We start from the raw sequence: 20,939 nt of genomic DNA, 5'->3' as shown, positions 1-20,939 counted from the left end.
GCACCGTGGGTTACCGCAAAGATCGCCGCCTAGCGACGTAACTTTTCCGTGCATCACGAATTTATAAACCAAATTATTTATATTTTTGCTAATATAATTATTATAATTATAATATTGCCTTAAAGCAGGCACAAGAGATGTCACTGACCATAAAACAAAATAAAATGAGCAAATACATTTCCTGCTGTGTTTGAATATAACCAGTTCAATTAAATTTTACTCATTTAGCGCCAAATGACTACGGCAGTTGCCTCAAGGCGCTTTTTTTTAATTGTAAAGACCATACAATAATACAGAATAAACCTCAACAATCAGACAACCCCTTTGAGCAAGCACATGGAGACAAGGGGAAGGAAAAACTTCCTTTTAACAGGAGGGAACCTCTGGCAAGAACCATTAAGAGGCAGGTTTGATTCAAAGCAATTCACTTTCCTGTGATATTTTTGCAGTTGCGGTTTCTTTTTGGAATGAACTCGGAGTTAAAAGTTTAACAGGTGTCCTTGCCAGTAAATACTGGACTGTTGCCAAGTTTAATTGAGAACAATGACTAACCTATTCACATTCCAAAAAAAGATTGCAACTTTTATGTTCCCTAGAACTGGAAGTTACCTTTGCTGACACAAAATGAAAACAGGTTTGCATTATATTTGCCACATCCAGCTTTTTTTTTTTTTTTGCTATTTATATAGTTGTTTTTTTCTCTCTGTTTCAATGTGTCGTTTGTCCTGCCTCCTCCTGGTCCTCACCTTATAATATAAAGCTTCTTGAGGCAACAGTTTTAATTTGGCACTGTATAAATAAAATGCAACTGATCTGTTATTTTGTATCTTGTCATGGGCGTCTTTGTTTTCTTTACTTACACTAAACTTAAATTTAAAAAAAAGATACTAAACAAAGCCACTAAGACATCAGTCTGAAGGGGGGAAAAAATGGTGACCAGTTGTGAAATAATGTGCATCATCATTTATTCGAGTTCAAAATCCTAGCTTCCAAAACAGGTATGTGGTTAAAGGAAATAATTTCCTGTACAGTTAAGGTCAGCAAGGTCAAGTTAGGTACAGTGCTATTTAAAAGAGACCATTTTAAGGTGAGATGACTTAATGGTGTGCTCCTAGGATGGTGCTTCAGGTGATCATGCTACATTCTCACGGTCCTTCCACTAGACCTAAAATGGGGATTACATGTCCACGTGGCGCTCAGGAGGTTCTTGACTTAAGGCCGTGCACACACACACACACACACACACACACACACACACACACACACACACACACACACACACACACACGTAAATTCAATCTATCAAAGTCAGCGGGGAAAACGTGACCGAGAAGGAAAATTTGGGCACACTTTATCATTGTGAGCCACAGCTCATCTTCCTACTTTACTCAAAACAAAAGCTGACACTGAGGATTAGTTTAGGGTATTCCCAATCCTGAACCTCTTCTACAAGCACAAACTGTGCATAAGTTATCTCTGGGACACCATTAAACATTACGTGGACTCAAACTCATTACCGTCACAAGTCTTGATAAAGAAAACTTGAGGCTAACAGTTTTATCAGAACCCAACTAGACTCAGTAATACCAAACAAAATGAGAACCATAAAGGAAGGTGATCAATGAAGAGACTGTATGCACCTCGCAGGTAAACCTGTTGGTAATGGTTTCTGCAGCGTTATAATGCACTATTGTTAAATTAATGTATATACTTTGATATATATTTTTTTTATATATATATGTATATATATATATATACACACAAACTCATGAGAAAAACTTAAAAGTCTTAGCTTTATTATGTTTTGTTTTAGAACCATGATAATGGTTTGAGACAAAAAGGGTAAATGCAAAAAAAAAGAAAAAAGAAAAAAAAAGAAATAAAAGAAAAAAAATTATCAAATCAAGTCTCCTTTTTTTCCTCTCCATTCAAAATGTTTGTTTTTTTTGTTCTCATTGGTAGTAGTGATGCTGAATTCAGGTGATTTGGACCGATCCCTTAATGATGATTAGCCAGACATCAGTGACGTAGTCCTTAGACACCCCGTCCACCCTGTTTCTCCCTCATCCAGGTGTGGATCCTCTCCTTCAGTTCAGGCACTGTGGAATTAACATTGTGACATTTAGGCATCCTGAAATTATTAGCCTCGCCTCCAGCTATAAGTGCATTATCTTGCGTACCTTAAACAGCAACACTTATTTACATTATCTGTTTAAAATAAATAAAGTAAAAGGATAAATGGTGGGGTTACCTGACTCCAGCATGTTCTCTGTGAGTGGCTGCCTGTTGAAGGGATCAGTGGGGGAGTTGAGCAGGTGGCGTAAGATGATGGATCTGTCCATGATGTTCCCCGAAGGCAGCATCACAGGGTCGGTCATCAGCGTGTCCATCAGAGGGTCTGTTGTAACACAGTCACAAACAGATTTTACAGAAAATTACAAGCGAGATGCTACACTAAAAATCTGATTCATCACCAGCAGCACTGGCGCCCTGATTGGACAAGGAGAGGGACCAGTATTACAACATTAAAAGCAAAAATATTAAAATTAAACTTCTTTGTTTAAGTGTAAAAACAATAAATAAATAAATGTAATCAGCAAGTGACATACATGTGTGCCCATGTTGGTTTGTGTAGGAGCCTGTCACATGTCCAAAAAATGTTTTATATGACCACAATATTGATGCACCTATCAAAACACTAGTAACAAAATTTCCCATGAAGTCCGATACAGAGCGTTTGGTGGCGTGGGGCTCTGTGTTGAAATGTCACAAGGTTATTACAGTAGGACTCCGGTGCTACAAAAATAAAACCTGTCATGGGAGATTTCATCTACACAGACAGCTGATACTCAAGTCTCCTGTATGGCACACTCCCATCAACTGTGGTGGGCTAGCTGGCATATCTGAGAATCAAAGGAGGCACGCAGACCACATACTCTTTCTAGATTATATTAAGTCTGTGGTTACTCGATAGCCTTGCACTAAGCTGTCTAGATGACCAGTGTGAGCTTCAAAATCCACCACACATGTCTGGAATTCAATAGCAGAAGAGGCCGTTAAAGATCCCGTCTGTCATTGACTGACCCGAGGTCACAGGTCAGTCTTTTACACAATGACAATATTATTTAAAAACTGCATTTGAAGACCTAGAAAGATATTTAATATGATGCTTTCAGAAGCAGCGCAATGTGACCCATTATTTTTATATGGATGTTATTTGAGGATCTCAATACATTACTCTGAAGTGATCTAGATAGATTAATTTAACGATACAGCACATATCAGAGTGAGATGTTATTAAACCAGCTGTGGGAAAGATGATTCGCTTTACCATTGCTGCATAACCAGATTCAAAAGTTCTAGTTGTGCTGTTTAAACAGTCTTTCACACACCTTTGAACTCATCCGGTGCATCACTGTAGTCCATTTCAGACTGGGAGTTCTTCGCGACTATTTCCTCCACCTTCTCCGATAGCAGCTTGAATTTCTCAATAGCAATTGAGGACTTAATGCCAGCCTTCCTCATCTTTGAGATCACCTCCTCAAAGAGTTCACGGCTGTATGACCTCTGCAAAGAGCAACAAGTCCCTGAGGTCAGTCTTCAGTACCTTACTGTCATCACATCACAGATTTGAAATTTAAGTCATGTCTTCAAACTTACACAGATTTTGATAATGCACACAACAAGAAACTGCTGCGTTTCATACATATATGTTCTGATGTAAATCTCTGACAACAATAATGTGCAATAATGTGGCTTCATCATTCATAATGTTCTCTTTGTTCTCTCAACAAATCAGGAATTATATATATACACACTATATTCTCCACGTGAAGTAGAGAATTCATGCTAACTGGCACGGCAATAAAGTCACGACAGATGATTCAGGATAACTAAATGTAGACCGGACATCAAATTTCCCCCCCTCTCCCGTCAGTGCCAACCTGGTCATCTGCTATAGCTTTAGCAAAGCGAGCACAGTCTAGCTGCAGGTAGATGTCTGTCAGCTGGTCTAGGAGTTTCTTGGGCTCAAAGCCATACTTCTCTGGGTTCTCCACCTTCAGGTCCCGACATTTGGGCCCGCACAGCTGCTGGAGGTTAAAGTTCAGCATGGCAGCTAAACGAGGCCCCAGCTCCTGTGTGAAGAAGAAGCCACTGTTTAGAAAAGCACATTCTCCAATAGTTTCATTGCCCAAGACAGACTGTTGAACTCTCCATAACCCCCACACCCCTCTTATACATAAACAAGGTACATTCTGAAACTGTCCCTGGACTGTTTCACATTACTGTATATTCATGGCAGTGCATTATGTCTGGAATAATGATATACATTGTTTTTTGCTGTTTTATTGCTGTGGAAAAGGGAAGATGGATGGATGCATGGATGGGTGGATGGATGCATACATTAGTCCAATGTCGAGTCAATGGACCGACATTTTGTTCTAACGTGCACTAACTGGTGTATGTTTGAATGACAACGTACCTATTCTATGCTATGCCTGGAGGAAAATGGCAAATAATGCTTCCTTTATATTACTTGTATAACTGAGAATAAATCTCAAGAATACATCAAGTGTTCATTGGTAACAGTGACACTCACAGGCCTTAGGAAAGGCTTCTGGACCTGCTTGGTGAGGATGTGGAACATTTCAACTGTTTCGGTAGCCAGGGCCAGATAGGAGCGGGACACCCGCTCATCCTGAGTCAGCTGGGACTGACGACTCTGCTGCTGCTCCTGAAAATTTGTACAACCCCCCCAAAAAACAACAAAAAAAAAAAGACAAAATAATAAATAAGTTACCCTACACAATGGCAGTAACCTTCTGCCTGTCTTCACAGCTCAGCACAACTGTGAATGAAGCGATAATCTGATAAAACATGACCTCTGACATTTTTGTCTTTGCTAGACTCTGTTAAAAACTGATAAACAAATATAGGGTCCTAAAAAAACTGAGCACTGACCCTTGGCAGCTGCTCCCACTGCTCTTTATTCTTCATCTCCTCTTGAACTTCATGAATACGCTTCAGGGATTCAAGGCTCTCATCTAACAAGAAGGTGGTGTCATTAATCAGCATGTTGATGTAGCGCACAAACTGCTTGCCAGAGCTGGTGTGAAAGAAGGACAAAAGGAGACAGAAGAGGATGTGAGGCTGGAAAAGTCATACAGCCACACACTCTAAACCACAATTTCTTTAAAATAAGGGGGAAAAAAATTAAATTAAACATTGCAACTGCTGTTTTTGTCAATAGCAAACTCACTTGAACTCCTCCATGAAGGTTCCATGGTGGGCAATGTTTTGCCAGAGGCTCTTGAAGATCGTGCTGATATGGTACCGTATAGTGAACTTATCGTAAAACTCACTGGTAGCACCGGTATGCTCAACATCTGACCAGAGGAGGGAAAGATTTTAGTGAACTTTTTGCTTGAAAAGATCACAACTTGTAGTAAAGAACAAGTTGTAAAGCTTTTTATTCTACCGAGCACAACATCAGCAGAGAGCTGCAGCACAACATAAAGCTCACCAGTGTAAAACTTCATGAGAGCAGGGACCAGGTGTTTGACGGACAACGGGTGGTTCTCCATCATTTCAGAGAATCGCTGAGTACGAGGCTGAACAGCGGGGTTGGTGACGAACAGCACCTCCACCAACTTGGCGATAAGGTAGGGGTTCCTGATGTAGTTCTGACTGCAGATGAACACCACCAAGAAGGTGACAATGTCCTGGACACATGGCTCATATAAAACCTGGGGTGAGTACCTGTGAGAAAAGAGGAGATAGCAGTTCACAAATCCCTTATTTGGATTTAATTTTTCCTCACAAAGTTCACCGGGAATTATGGATTTATACATGTATATACACATTTATAGACCTGTTAAGCATTTAATATCTGTATTTTCCCCCTCATCGTTCCTTCCTGTTAACATTTTATTACTGCCCTCCACAGGACAGTCATTAAAACATGATAGATGAGCAGAGAGCAGAGGACTTACTGCACAACAAAAAGCAGAAACTCTGCCACATCTTCAATGTAAAACTCGGGCAGAGCGGCAAAGCTTTTGGGAATCTCGGGGTTCAGAGGCAGGTTAATGCTGCGCAAGGGAGGGAAAAACAAACATATTACTTCTTGATTTAATAATAAACTGAAGAAGTGAAGCAAAAAAAATAAAAATACTGGGAAAAAAACAGACAAACTGTGTGATGCCACAGCTGTTCCTCTGACATCGATATCAAAACAAATGGCAACATGGTGCGTCAGAGGAGAGGTGACTAACTTGGGGTAGGTGGGGTCCACCATGCGAAGAATGAGCTGGATGACTGTGCTGTAAAACTGCAGACATCTGCGGAGCAGGTTCTCATCCAGAAGGCCCACATCAGCACAAGCTTTGGCTCGCACCAGTTTCTGTCACACACAGTAACAATCACTCGTCTGTAAACATGCTCCGTGCCAAAATCAGCCACGCGTGTCTTCCAAATATACCCAACCAAGAAATGCTGAGAGCATTCTCACATCTCTACATTTAAATTGGTCCTTGATGTTTGATCATTAAATGAATTAAGACAGTGGCTCCATCTACAAGTACGTAACACTGACCTTAAGCTGAGTTTTGCAGCGTTTGAGCATCTCTCTGTGTCGACTCGCCAGGGGAGAATCTTTCCACTGGCTCTCACTGTTTTTGAGCTCCTCTACAGTCCTAAAAGATAAAAATAGCAGTATTAATACACACGCATACACTTAACGCGATATGATTGTCTGTGTAGATGTGTGAGCGTGTACCTGTTGAGTTCGCGGATGGCTCGTAATCTCCGGATGTAGCGCCGGCAGCCAGGCAAGATGGATAAGTGGTGGGTGTGAAGCGTCAAAAAGAAACACTCGGTAGGAAATTTGGGTTCTGTGAACTTGGCGGGGTCTTTATCTGTAGATATTCACAGATGAAATTTATGGTTATAAGGACACAAATATCAGCTTTAGTCTCTACAAGTGACTCTTTTAACCAATTAGATTAGTTAAAAATACCCCAAAACAAAACCGTGGCTCTGATATGCTTAGGATTAGTTCATGAGAACTGCAGAATTACGAGTTCACATGCAAGTGATATTTATCTTTAACGACCGCCCTCTTCAAAACCTATGCGGTCCACTTAGATTTACTGAAATGATCATATGTATGTGAGCATTTCTGGTTATGCCAGCTTACGTAGTTCAGACAGCCAGGCCTTGAGCTCGTCCATGGTGGCTTTGAGACGCGTTTCCTCAAGACTGACGACAAGGCGACACCGTGGATGGAAAATATAGTAGGGATCCACTGTCTCTAACTTGATCTTCATGCTCAGCTGTTGCAGCACCCATAAGAAGTTGAGCATGAAACCGTCTGTCGAAACCAGCTTGTCATCAGTCTGGAAGAGAGGAGAATGTGGGGTTTGTTTGGTTTTTTTTTATTAAAATCTTTACAAACACACAGTAAACACCTGCCCCCGAAGATTAAATAATATCAAGAATGACTTCTAAAATTAATATACTTTTAATCAGGTTTGTTCCTTATGGTCTGAATCTAGTAATATGAAAAACATCAATTTGTAAAACATACAACTTTACCTGCATCTGGGCTTTCTTCACATTGTAGTTGACTAGAGCTGCCATGTAATTAAGAGCCAACTCCCGCGTTTCACTGTTTAGCAGGATGTTGTGGAGAACTTTGAACATGTCACCCTGATTTTAAAAAAATAAATCAATAAACAACATCATTCCACACTGCTGGAAAAAACAACTATTAAAAATAAAAAATAAAAACATGAAATAGAGACTTACCCTTGCAGACTCCAGGTAGTGCTGCAGTGACTGGCTGACAACTCGTGTGTTCTCCATGGTGATGGCCGGGCCGGAGAAGTATTTGTCTCCAACTTTTGTCTAAAAAACAGAAAGAAAGAAAAAAAAAGGCAAAAAAAAAAAAAAAAAAAAAACTTTTGTCATCGAAATGGTTGGTACTTTTCAGTTTTGTTCTGTTTTTTTTTTTAATATGAGGTTTGCGTTACTTCCCATAGTTTATCCTTTACTTAATTAGATAATAATAATAATATGGTGTAATAAGAAGGGTCACAGGGGAAGTCCTCATCAGTAGGAGAAGTAGAAAAACTTCTGATAAGACAGTTAGAAGTCCACAATTTATGCCCTCCTTCACCTTTTCCTAAGCCATTCACTCGGACCGATTGGAGTCGGGCTGATTCTGGCCCCCGGGCCTTACGTTTGACACTCCTGATTTATTTGAGATTCAGACAAGGTACAACTCATCGTAGAGAACAACTCACATCATCCTCAGCGAACACAGAGAGGCCGAAAAAGGCTCCCAGGTAGGACAGTCTCTGAATCTCTCTGCCACATCCAGGGCTCAGAGGTTTGGGACACCACAAAGGCAGTGATGTTACCTGCACACATTACACAGTCATTGATTTAATACATGTTATTGTCAAGTGTGGTTAATAACACTGATTTATACATTTATATATTATATACTAATCAACAGTAACTGTAACTCATAACTCATTTTCCCTAAGTGAAGCTAAATGGCTAATTATACATCAATTAATTCCACAGTATTTTAAAAACTTAAACACTAAGTAAAGAATATTATTGGACAGATAACAAACACTAAGAGAGCTAAGAGACCCCACCCCTCCACCAGGGAATTTCCTCTTGCCCTTTTTCCATGTAACAGGAAAATTCTCACAACAGGCAGAGTTCATACCTTCCTGGTATGAGGAAAGTACATTTACAACAGCTACATTTATTAATAAGCTCAGGGTAACTGCTTTCACAATAGATGTCCAAAATAATTGGAGCCATAAGGACCCAGTGAACAACACTCAGGTGTTACGATGCAGCTTTACCTTTCCATTTGTATACTTACCAAATTGCACACCGGGTGAGTCTTTCCGAACTTAATTTCACAAAGCTCAGCTAATGCCTGTAAAATCAAAGACAGACATCAGGTCAGAAAAAGATTACAACCCAACATGTGAACTGTGCTAAAAATGAGTTGTGTGGATGTGTGCTTCATCCCATGCTGTATGATATATTCCCTACAGAAATACGGCAGCTGCAGGAAAGACCAGGACAATGTCTCCTTACCATGAGGGGAAATTTAAAGTTGTCACTGTCAAAGGAACATTCTTTGACTGCAAGAGCCAGGCCGTGGAGGATGGGGATGAAAATCTAAATAAAAACAACAACACATTAAACAGCATGCTTCAGTGCATTTTGACCTTGGAGAAACATTCACACGGTCTGTATTTACACATCACCGTGAGGGCGTTTAACTAGCTGCCCTAAACATGGGATCACTCTGTTTTTACATTTTTATATTCATGCATCTGGACAAGCAGATGGCAAAATATGGGGGGAATAAAGGCGTCAAGGCGTCACCTTCTAGCTGTTTAAATTTAGGTGCTCCATCTACAGGAGAAATAGGTTGGGGGAAAAAAGGGCAAGGATGTTTTTGTAACGAATTATCATTTCTGGCTTTGCAGGATCAACCCAGAGAAACACAGCGTGAAAGATTCAACCCAGTACAGTCTGTTTAGTCATGCTGGGCTGGTAAAGCTTCAGCGTGCAGACTTTCCAGTTCTATCTGTGCTGAACCTGACAATTAAAAATGGATATTTGGGGTTTGCTTAGTTGAATCACCCAGTACAAACTGTATATGGCTGTATGAGATCATCTCCAGCTGTTATGAAGAAATATAGTTCCACCTTTTTAAATTGATTCATCCCCATTAATTACAGTTAACTAGATTATTTATGGGTGTGTGTAAAGAGCCGGTCTGTACCAAACAGTATGAGCCATAGTGCACAGGAAGCAAAGAATTCTTTTGGAAAAAACCCACAGCTTTGAGTAAGCATAAACGGATCCAAAAGAATGGATGGATGTGCTCGTCACCTGTCTGAATACTTCATCCTCCTGGTGAGTAATGCGCACCAGCTCCTGAATAAAGCCATATGGAAGGTTCCGACACAGCATGTAAGGTACCAGCAGAGACTGTTGGAGAGGGCTCCTAAAAGTAGTAAACACACAGCAAATTAATTAATTAATAAAATCACACATTTGGAGACAAGGTGAATGACTAGTTGCTATGGATACAGAGAGGGAAAAGGAATGGAAGATGCACAAATATGGTGAGAGCGTTAAAAAAAACAAACAAAAAAAAGAAGTAAAAACCCAGAGATCGTCTGAGTTAATGGATGGCTTCTTACCGAGGCTGGGTCAGAGCGCCTTGAAGGACCAGGGCAACATGGGAAATACACTGAGAGCGAATGTTACTGAGAAGCTGGCTGACATTTGGTTGGCTACACATCTGAGAAAGAAACACAGAGAGAAGAGTGAGAACGACTGCAGTGTGATTTAAAAAAAAAAAAAAAAAAAAGTGTTATGTGACGAGCTATGCCTAATGCCTGCAGCTAGTCTACAAAGCACAACCTGTTCTTCTATACTCAGCGCATTTTAAAACAATTGAAACATGAAGAACATATTAAAGACCTTTATATATCAGCTCTTATTAGGATTTTGATCTCAAATCTTAAATATTTTAGGAAAGAAAAATAAATCATCTGCTATAAATCCTGGTCGGGATATTTATTGGTCTCACAGATTGTCATCTACCTTGGGAGCTTTCCTCTCCTCCATGCCAACACTGTCAAAACGCTCAATGAGGTAGTTCAGCATCTCTGTCTCTTTGCATGTTTCAATGGTGAAGCGGTCGCTGGCTGATTCGCAGGACATCCCCCCTCCACATGCCCCAAGACTACAAAAAAAATTAGACACAGACAGAGGGGCTCATCAAATAACAGGAAATGTCACAGTGTGGACAGACATGCCATTAGAATCAAACTTTCCTGAAAAGTCCCGAAAGACGACAAACTAAAGCACTTTAAAGGTAGCATTGCAAAATTCAACCACCGGGTGATCAGAGCAGATGGTAAAATAAGATTAGTGTTAAACTGTATTGTCATGTCAACTCAGTAAGAGCACACAAATTACATGTAAGAAAAAGGGAATCTGCTTATGTTTTGTGTGCCTGAAAACAAACAAACAAAGAACAAAACAAAACAAAAGAAAAACAAATGGCCGATATAATTTTGTTTCTAAATCACCAAATACCAGTATGAGTCTTAAAAAGTCCTATATGGGTCGAGCTCTACAGATTTTTTTTCTTTCTTCAATAAGATAAGAAGCAAACTGAACTCAAATGTGAATTAGATGTTCAAATGTGAATTAACTGTTTCTGCTACTGTGAGGAACAGTTTCTCAGCTCCTTGCAAGAGAATGTTAATGTCGGTACCCAATCAAATTACTTTATTTCATCAACACTTTTTAAGGTTTGTACTTATGGTCCTCAAATAAAACAAACAAACAAACAAACAAACACACATACGGTTTGATTTTTAGGCAACTTTGCTACTGAAGATATGGATCCTATAAGCTACAATGAACACAAATGAGGCTACAATGAAGACAGACTCAAAGTGTGAGCGAAAACATTTGAGATAGAGATATATATATATAAATAAGCCTCGCTGTCAATCAATTTCCATATTAGTCTAAAATAATGTCAAGATGATTTAGACAACAGAAACAAATTAAAGCTGCAAAGGTCAAACCTGTTCCAAATTTCTCTGAGCCACAGCATAAAAAAGAGATATCAACAAAGTAGATTTCATTTACTAATGTGAGCAATATATTCTGTATTTCTGCGCACATACATATATACACATATACTGGCTAAATGATGGTTTTAAATAGTAAGCAACAATATTTTCTTAGAGACATAATACTCCATTTATGAATCAAAGGCAGGGCAGTGCCAGAGAGCTTGAAGTTCTGCAGTCAGGGATTCATGGTGTTACTTCCAATGTTTGCAATCAAAAACACAAAATACGGGTTTGGTAGGCTTATACATAAATATCTAATGTTGTCTGATCGGGTTACATAATGATGAAACAGTGGCTCACATGTCTTTGAGCTAAGGGTGATTTCTCCTTCTTAAAAAGAAAGATGGGAACGTAAAAATGGATTCTTATACAGACAGAAACGCAGAGTCATTAATGAGCCATTCATAGCACTGAAGATTTTCTACATCTTGAAGCCGTTTGCAGAAGAGTTAATGTGGTTATTACTTACCTCCATATTGCATGTACTAAAATTTATAGTTATGGGAATTTATCTCTGAATGTCGATGACCAAAACACTCCTAAACATGGTTTAATCTTCTTTAATCTCGCCTGGCATCTTTGTGCACGGTTAGTGGCAAGCCTACCGGACCCGCTGGAACATGCATCAGAGCCCATCCCTGAGCAAGCGTGCACACACACGCGCATTAACACACACCACGCAGTGGTGTACCTGGACCCAAATTGAACCTGTGAAATATCCTCCTCCTGCTCCTCCTGAGAATCTTCATCATCGCTGTCCTGAGATATGTCAGAGAGGGCAAAAAACAGGAACGAAAAGGGGCTGACAGGACGAGAGAAAAACAGGTGAAATGAGAGAAAGACTGGAAGAAAGGAGGATGATGCACAAGCGTGAGGAGGCAGAAAGCCAACAGGGGGGAGGAAAAAGCATCAAGACAAATGTGGAACAGTAACAAACAAAAAAAAGGAAATGAGAAAGGGAGCACAGGGAAGATGCATGCTTTCATGGAGACTATTTTCTCTCTTTTTAAACCAGTTTTCTATCCCTTTAGCACACTCATGCTAGCTCTGTGCCATGATGACCTTATACAAAGAACTACAGCTGTTAATATTAAATGTATGTATTAATTTTTTTAATTGCCTAAATTTAAATAGTTACTTTGTGGTAGAGGTAGCATTTTTTAAATCTCATTTTCTCACAAGATTTTAACCACAGAAATGTTAAAGTGCTAGTAACGTCTAAATGCAGGAAAGTTAATGCAGGAGCAGATATAACCAGTGATGAACAGAAACATCACCAAAGGTTCAGGCTTTAGTAAGTTGGCTTGCGTTTGCACTCCACTCTGACATGCAAGTGACAGTTTAGATACCTAGATGGAGGCATCCTGGCAGCAAAGGCAGCCTGTCGAGTGTTCAGTCTGGGAGAAGGAGGCACCATAGGAGAGGTTGCAGAGGAGGGTTGGTTGTGACCCATAGGTGAGCTCAAGGATAAAGACTGGGGGGAAGGTGGTGGCACAGAAACTGGAGTGTTGGGGGGAACGGAGGGTCCTGCAGGGCTGGGAGAGGGTCCAGGGAAACTAAACCCTCTGTGACTCGGGCTTGTTGGGGAAGGAGCCACCCAGGGAGTGGTGACCGAGTAAGGGCGATACCTTTGGGAAATGGGCACGGGGGCAGATGGAGCACTGAGGGAGTGCCGTGGAGGAGTGGAAGCAGGTGGGCTGGGGGGAACAACGAACTGTGGGGTAGACGGTGTAGTAGGGGTGAGGAGAGAGGGGGAGGTCCTCTTGGCTGCATCCAAAGCCACTGGGTGAGGACTACCACAGCCATACAGACTGTGGATAACATTGTTAAGACAAGAATGATCTTAAAGCCTTAAAAACAGAAATGATTAAAGCATGATGAAAAAGACTGGGAAGAACATGGCAGCATGATAATAAAGTAAATAGAAAAAACAGCCCAATCAACAGCCTTGATATGTCTCCGCGAGCTTAATAATGACTCGTGGCACTTGCCTGGACAGAGAGCTGGCTCCAAAGGATCCAGCGCTAGGGCCCATTGGGCTTCCACCTTGGCTGGAGGGCTGCACCAGTGTCAGACGATGGTCGGGGGATTTGGCTGCTGCAATTGGCTGTGAGGTGGCTGTCAAGCTGGCGAAGGGGTTGTGGACACGTGACTGGGTGGACATCATTAAGACTTCCATCAGGATCTGGCTGATGAGGTCTTTGAAGTCAGAGTATACTGCCGGAGAAAACATAACAACAGTCGGACGAGCCTCCCACGTGTGCAGCTTTTTATGGTCAAAGCTGTTGTTTAGTGGCGTTACCTTCTTTAGGGTTCTGGTGAAACTCTGCAGCCAGTGAAGGGAGAAAGATGACATCTCTATCCTGCTCCTTCCACGATACGCGGAGAATCTTGCAAATGAGCTGCAGGGCCTGTTCTTCAGAGACATCTGAGTTTGCAGAAGTTTCCTAAGATGCAGAAAAAAAACAGTGAAGCCTTGATTTAAAAAAAACAAAAAAAAACAAAACATGCATAATGAACAAGCATTACTGAGTCTCAGGATACTCGTTATCTCATGATCTCTCTGGTTGAGCAAGAAACAACAGAGGTACGTGTGAATGAGTTGATATAAACAAAAATGAAACCAAGAATAGCATTTGTGGAAAGTCACCCGTCTGCAAACAACCAGACACTCCTTTAATGTTTATTCGGTTAGAACTTTCTTGATATCCTGATAGATATGGTCAAAGTCCAGGAGGCGACATCTTTTGATTAATGTTCACTCTAACTGCTTACCTTCTCAGTCAAGTTTCTCTTCTCCCTGCGGTCACTGTCCTCCACCTCCATGTTCTCTATCCCTGAGTCCACATCCACCTGGGACATGCTGGAATAAAAGAGAAACCACAGTTCTTAATAAGCCATTATCTCCAAGCAAACTATGCTATTACTCCAAGCTCAATCGTACACAGTGTCAATATTTATCTAATTCCACAGATAAGGAGTATTTGAGAATGAACACAGAAGCTGGGTAGGGCAATCGGACACAGGAGACGCTCTCACCTCTTTTCACAGGAGGCAGGGTCGATATCCATGCTCTGCGATCGGGACAAACTCTGGGACTGAGTCTCAAGGCTGTTGGAGGGGGAGCTGGAGAGTGAGCTCACACCCTCGCTGCTCTGACTACCATAAGCGACCCCTGGAAGAACAAAACACCACAAGTGAATCTCTCTGAACAACAATGACAAAAATGAATCAAATCTGACACATTTCTGGAGGGTTTCTTGTGCCTCCGTCTTCAGATAAAATGGAAATAGTAAGGTTTTAAATTTGCTTTTTTTTCTTGTGTTTTTCAACACAGGTGTAGCGGTCTGTGTGCACAGAGCAGTAAGAAAAACGTTTAATTTGAGTTAATTATTGCAATGCTGAGTGCATACGTGAGGACTTTAAACTGCATACAATATAACATTGCTGTTATTCTTCCACAGCCTAACAAAGTCACTTTAGTCTGTCAGCAGATCAAAGTGAAATTAACTGTATTGACTGAAAGTTGCACAGTTTGTGCACTTACATACTGTAAATAAGAGAAACACAAAAATCCCCCAAGCCTTTAAATCGAAACTGAATGTAACCTGCTCCCTACCATGTTATGTGGTGAGCAGAGGGTTGAAAGCTACTTTTGTGACGCAGAAAGCTCTGACTTTAAGTTCGACATAACTCACCAACCCCTCAGATGAACTAAAGTTTTCGAGAAATGAAAAATATTGACTGTATTGATTCATACTGTACACTTTAAATCCTTTGCACAGCGTTGAATTTTAGTCTATCATGTCTTTTCCTTTTTTACAGATTTTTCTAATCTTTTTATTGCTTTCAAGGTATAATCAGTCCCAACATACAGCGATTAGGGTAACGACATAGTCAAAAAAGCACACTAAGAACTCTGAGGAAATTAAATCGAAACAAAAAACATGATGGATCCAGGTCATTGATGTCAAACAGTCACCTAAAACCAAACATCAGTCATGTTTACTCTTCACTTGCAACTGGCCTTTGTACAGAAAGAAAGGAAGACACCTTTACCAGTGAACTGCACAGCACACAGGGCTGATTCCTCTTTGAAATGCCCTCGAGTTACCTTTCACATTAAATCCTATTTTCTGATGTATTCAATGAAAATATTTTGAAACAAAAAGAATAAACCAATCAAATGCCTTGCATGTGGACTGACAAACGCATCTGGATGTTGTGATCAAAGGGAAACTCCTAATTTTCTATGTCAGTAAATGTAGACCAAAATCTAGGACATACACGGTAAATCTATACATGGCTGGCATAATATCAGAGTGTGATGACATGAAAAGATCAAGAAATGTAAGAAGCGGAAATGAGGAAGAGGATGTGCAAAAAGGCCCTAAAGTTGTGGCAGTAGTCAGGGAAAAAAAGGATACATTTTCCAGAAAAAAAAAAAAAGAAATGAAGAAAATATTAATATACATATCTACAAGTTTTTAAAAAAGAAGGCTTTGACTTTGAAATGATTGTTCAACTATGCCTCAGGTTTAGTTTTTATACAAAATACTCCAAAAGTTGATTCTGTTCATCTGGACGTTAGAGCTGGGCGATAGAACGATAACGATATGTATCGCGATATAACTTTTACTCGATAGAGAAATTAAGCTATCGCGATAGACCTCGCCGCTCTTGTCCTCTTAAAAAAATAAAATAAAAAAATAAAAAAAGGTCAGCCAATCTAAATTAAGTAGCGCAGAGCCGAACCAATCACAGCCACAGCGTCACGTCGCGTGACTTGTTACGTACAGCACAAGTGCCAAGCCGCACGTGTGTTTGTTTGGGAAGCAGCCAGCGGGTAATGGAGGAAATGAGTGTGCCGACTAGAAAAATCAACCGAGCGTGACCGAAGAGAAAACAGATGATGGTTGCAATGCCGGAGAGATTGTCGAACGGAAGAGCCATAGAAGTTCCGTAGTGTGAAGGTATTTCGGCTATTTCAAGTCTGACAAAAAACAGAGTAGCGTGCACTGTAAATTGTGCCGAAAGCAAGTCTGGAAATACAATGAACTGGTGCATGCGTCACACTGTGCGCCACGTTATTGTTTCGGTGAAATGAATTTCTACAATACTGTTACTGTTAATTCTACTCTCTGCAGTGTTTAAATGCTTACATATACACACAGTTACTGTCCGTCCACACATACGACTCGGTTCTGCTTCTATGCCCCAGCTTTGTTTACTTTTTCCCACCGAGGCTTCTAGACTTCTGATTGGCCAACATTTCTGCACGGTTAGGAATCTAGCTCCACCTGCTGCTTTGGCATGTTCATAGCAGCGTTTTCCTTCATTTCTGCCTTTATGTGTGGACGGGATTATTTTTTAAAACGAAAATGGAAAATCTCCGTTTTCAAAAATACCCATGTACGTGTGGACGTAGCCTCAGTCTCTGACTGGAAGCGCTAATTCGTCATTCGGCTTTTGTCAGACTAAAGTAACTGTTAAAACTGTTTGAAAAGCTAAGCTATACAACAAGGACAGATTGAGAATTTCCTTTTAGTTCTCAGTTTATTTGATATTGACAAAAGTTAGTCAGTTTTGTCTGTTCTTCTGTAAAACAAACTAAGATTTATTTTTAGAATTAATATTTTGTTTCTAAGTGGAATTGACAATTTAGTCTGTTTCGTTTGTTCTGTTTTGAAACTTAAACGCTTTAGTGGCTGCCTTTTGTGTAGTTTGCAATATTTGCCTTTATTTATCTGAAAAAGTCTCATGTTCCTTAAGTACATCTACCCTGTTGAACTTATTATGGGAAATAAATATTTAAATAAAAACAAGCTGCTGATTATTTCACATTTTACTTGTGAGCAACAGCACATTTAAATCTTACAAATATAGTTATTTGGCTTATATCGTGATAGATATCGTTATCGCCTGAAATGAAAAAAACATATCGTGATATGAAAAAATCTCATATCGCCCAGCTCTACTGGACGTAGCGTTTTGTGGGAGAAACGTTTCGTCACTCATCCAAGTGACTTCTTCAGTTTCAGCTGACTGCAGGTTTCCCCAAATCTTATAAACAGTACATTTCCATAATGACTGAAACCAGCCCACTGAAGGAACAATGGGCTGGGAGGTCAGTTCCTTAATCCTAATTACGCAAATTCTCACGACCATTGATCAACAACCACCGACCAAAACCCACTGATCAAAGACCACTGATCAATGGCCATGAGTCCCATTCACAGAGAGTTGGGGAATGGCTGCAATCACAGCATTGTATCAATGCAAATGTACTGTTTATAAGATTTGGGGAAACCTGCAGTCAGCTGTGACTGAAGAAGTCACTTGGATGAGTGACGAAACGTTTCTCCCACAAAACGCTACGTCCAGATGAACAGAATTAACTTTTGGAGTTTTACTTTCCTGGATGATTGAGAATGCATCAAGACGTTTGTACAAAATAGTTTTTATCATCTTAATCTTTCCTGACATTGTAATCAAAGATGACGTTTAATGCTGAAAATACGGCACTTTTTTTACTACCATTCTCTAACACTTACCACTGGGAACCACACAAAGATATGACATGAATAAGCAACCATGTACACTTTGAGAATTCGTGTCACAGCTGTTGCTTAAGGAAGAACCAACTGTTTAGTCAGTCTGGGTTAGCAAAGGCTCAGATTGCAATTTTTAAGTTGCTTACTGACTACTGCAGACAGGTAGTGAGAAATCTGATTAACAGAGGCTCTTACTCCGGATAGCGGGCTGGAATTAACAGCTCTCTCCTGGTTATACAACAATCATGCGATTGAATGATTACGCTACCAATGTCAGATGTAATACACATTAATAAGTTAGTGAGAAGGTTTGGCTTGTAAACTGCCAGTATTTTTTTCTTCTTATTAATCACTTAGGAAATGCACCACTGGGCCTAAAAGGAAGACCTTTAAAGCAGCTGGCTATGCATAGCAACAAACAATGCCAGGAAACTGTTGCTGTATCCATACATGGATCTCTGCTGCATTTTCTAGAGCCTGTGGATTAGCGAAGCCTCCATTCTACCTTTGTACTAGAGGGCTCACCATTCGTGTCTAGCAGGGTACACTTTTTTTGTCACAGTGTACCCTGATTTGGGGGATTTTTGATATTTTAACACTGTGAATCATTTAATGCCACAAACCTTTTTTCAATATTTTTTTTCCTTATAGAAAATTCCCAGAACCTTGCTTTAATTTCTTACCAGAGGTGCCCATAGGTGATGTGGCAGGGGTACCACTGTGGACATTGAGGCCCAGTGATTGAGAGGCAGCTGGTGGCACGGGTTGGGGTGCAGCACCTGAGGGTCCAGGGAGGGGTCCAGGTGGAGTCTCTCTCTGTGGGGATGTCAGGGGTGTGCTGAGAGGGGTGCTAGGCTGGGACGTTTGTCCTCCTGCCAATCGTGCCAGTCTCCTCCTGCGAATCTTGAATGAGCAGATATAAAGGGTCATTAAAAGAACTCTGTAGCTCTTCATAACTGCATAATGTTGAAATGTATTAATAGGTTATTAATAAACCTATATGTATGTATATAAATGCCTGGACACTGTAAGAATAACCAAATTATGCATGTATTGCCCAGAAAGGCAAAGATTTTCTTTGTTATACGTTTTAAAGTCAGATCTGAAGAAAAACATCGCGAATAAAGTCAGATGCGGACACCAATCTTCGCAGCTTGGCCGAGGAGCGACGTTAAAGCTAAATTATCTGCTGCACACTCTGCTGAATGCTAATCGAGCAGCTGAAAATGATAACAGTAAGCTGCAGTATGCTGTATGCGATTTCACATAAACAGCTCAATGGCCATGCATCGGCCCACGGCTGATTGCACAATGGTGGCCCGGTCTCTGTGTGTGTTTTTTATGCTGAGTCGTCTCGCAGGCTAATTTCTGACTGTCAGCTAAACCGCCGCGAGGTGACATGCGAAAACATATCAGTAAAAAGAACGTCTTCCCTTCCTAATCTCCCTGTCAAAACACAACACCGAAAAATATCTGCCACTTACAAGCGGCTAACAATATCTTGAAATATGTTCGATGCTTTATATAAGAGCAGTGTTCTCCAGCTTGTAGCATTACGTTAGCTACTTTCATTTAGCAACCCAGCTGCTCCAGCTAAATAGAACACGGCCCAAATCCGCCTCTCGTTCTTTCACTTCTTATATTCCCAATATAAGAAGTGAATAATTAGCCTTTGAGTTAAACTGCGTGACACCCACTGCCGTGTTCTAGCTAACTGAGATATTTATCGAAAATGTATTTCTTCCATCAGCTAGTTTTTGTAGCATCTCAGCTAGCAGCAATACCCCTAAAAGGGGTAAAGGAAGAATTTGCAAAACGTACATTTCTAACGTCAGTAACGTAAAATCATTTCAATTCCCTGTGTAAGCGTTTATTCATATTGTCACCTTACCTCATCTGCGCTCAACTCCTCCATCATCCCAGCTAAGACAGCTAGCTATTTCACTTTCTAATGCTTTAATATGCCAGCCAGAGCCAGCTAGCTAGCTTGTATTAGATCTAAATATGCATAGTCTAACTCGTTCAACAAATATATGTGTCAGGATTTTGATTGTCTTCAAGATAAAAAACGACACCGATATTCGGAGGATGGCGAAATATAGTTCCCCCAAAAAGTCTGCTGTTTGCTGGTTTTCTACCAAGAATGAAACAAAAAGAAAAGTAGCTAGCTATTATACGTCAAAATACAACAGCGGCCATTTTGGTTCCACAAGTCACGTGACCAAAGGGACCAAAGGTGGGGGTGCGTAGCGTGTCGCACAGATAAATGGAGTATTTCATCTGTTGTGTAAGTATAAAAGTCTGTTTATGTCACTTTAATGTAACGCTCCTGCATTAGCGTGACCTCGGGTTATAACTGAGGTCACATTTACCACATAAAACGCATCAAACTGAGCGTGCGTGAACCATGGCCAGTCAGAGGGGTGCAAGGTCACTGCAAAGACTTATATTAGTGACGTAATTGCCAATCATCTGTCACCAGGTAAAGATGCCTGCACAGTATGTGCCTATACATTTAATTTTAATGCCTGTTTATTTTTAACGCAGTTACAGCCACATCACGTGTGTGACAGGGTGGGCAGTACACCAGATGAACTAAATAGGCAACCAAATTTTAAAATTTTTGGCAATAACTCGCCGTAATTAATATATATTTAAAAAAAAAAAACCCACAGGCAGTCAG

The 20,939-nt window shown here is 40.5% G+C and overlaps 1 protein-coding gene across 3 annotated transcripts; it reads right to left on the bottom strand.

Moving 5' to 3' along the window:
• Positions 1-1,225: 1,225 nt before the first annotated feature.
• Positions 1,226-20,478, bottom strand: ube4b (ubiquitination factor E4B, UFD2 homolog). Of its 3 annotated transcripts, XM_080898802.1 has the most exons (29): positions 20,148-20,478; positions 18,940-19,159; positions 14,742-14,877; positions 14,478-14,565; positions 14,005-14,149; positions 13,694-13,919; positions 13,052-13,513; positions 12,394-12,504; positions 10,654-10,795; positions 10,248-10,348; positions 9,934-10,048; positions 9,127-9,210; positions 8,906-8,962; positions 8,307-8,423; positions 7,810-7,908; positions 7,597-7,710; positions 7,199-7,397; positions 6,779-6,917; positions 6,596-6,695; positions 6,276-6,403; positions 5,994-6,092; positions 5,525-5,760; positions 5,261-5,387; positions 4,963-5,107; positions 4,601-4,735; positions 3,945-4,136; positions 3,393-3,567; positions 2,252-2,398; positions 1,226-2,099 (listed from the first exon to the last, which is right to left on the bottom strand). In XM_080898802.1, exons 1-29 carry the CDS (start codon positions 20,172-20,174, stop codon positions 2,035-2,037), a joined length of 4,131 nt encoding a protein of 1,376 aa, XP_080754928.1. In that variant the 5' UTR covers positions 20,175-20,478; the 3' UTR covers positions 1,226-2,034. The 3 variants fall into 3 exon arrangements, with proteins under 3 accessions (XP_080754928.1, XP_080754929.1, XP_080754930.1); XM_080898803.1 differs by lacking the exon at positions 12,394-12,504; XM_080898804.1 differs by lacking the exons at positions 12,394-12,504; positions 13,052-13,513 and having other exon boundaries at positions 20,148-20,477.
• Positions 20,479-20,939: the final 461 nt, after the last annotated feature.

Source organism: Rhamphochromis sp. 'chilingali', assembly GCF_963969265.1.
Source record: "Rhamphochromis sp. 'chilingali' genome assembly, chromosome: 12".
Taxonomy (NCBI): Eukaryota; Metazoa; Chordata; class Actinopteri; order Cichliformes; family Cichlidae; genus Rhamphochromis; species Rhamphochromis sp. 'chilingali'.
This window is presented reverse-complemented; position numbering and strand designations above follow the sequence as displayed.

What these genes read in the sequence shown, in the direction of transcription:
- ube4b (XM_080898802.1), bottom strand. Translation starts at nt 20,174, where the DNA reads ATGATGGAGGAGTTGAGCGCAGATGAG. An exon ending in TCACCAGAACCCTAAAGAAG is followed by an intron (nt 13,920 to 14,004) that starts GTAACGCCACTA and finishes TTTCTCCGGCAG; the next exon opens with TATACTCTGACTTCAAAGAC. An exon ending in GTGGACCCCACCTACCCCAA is followed by an intron (nt 6,093 to 6,275) that starts GTTAGTCACCTC and finishes TCCCTTGCGCAG; the next exon opens with CATTAACCTGCCTCTGAACC.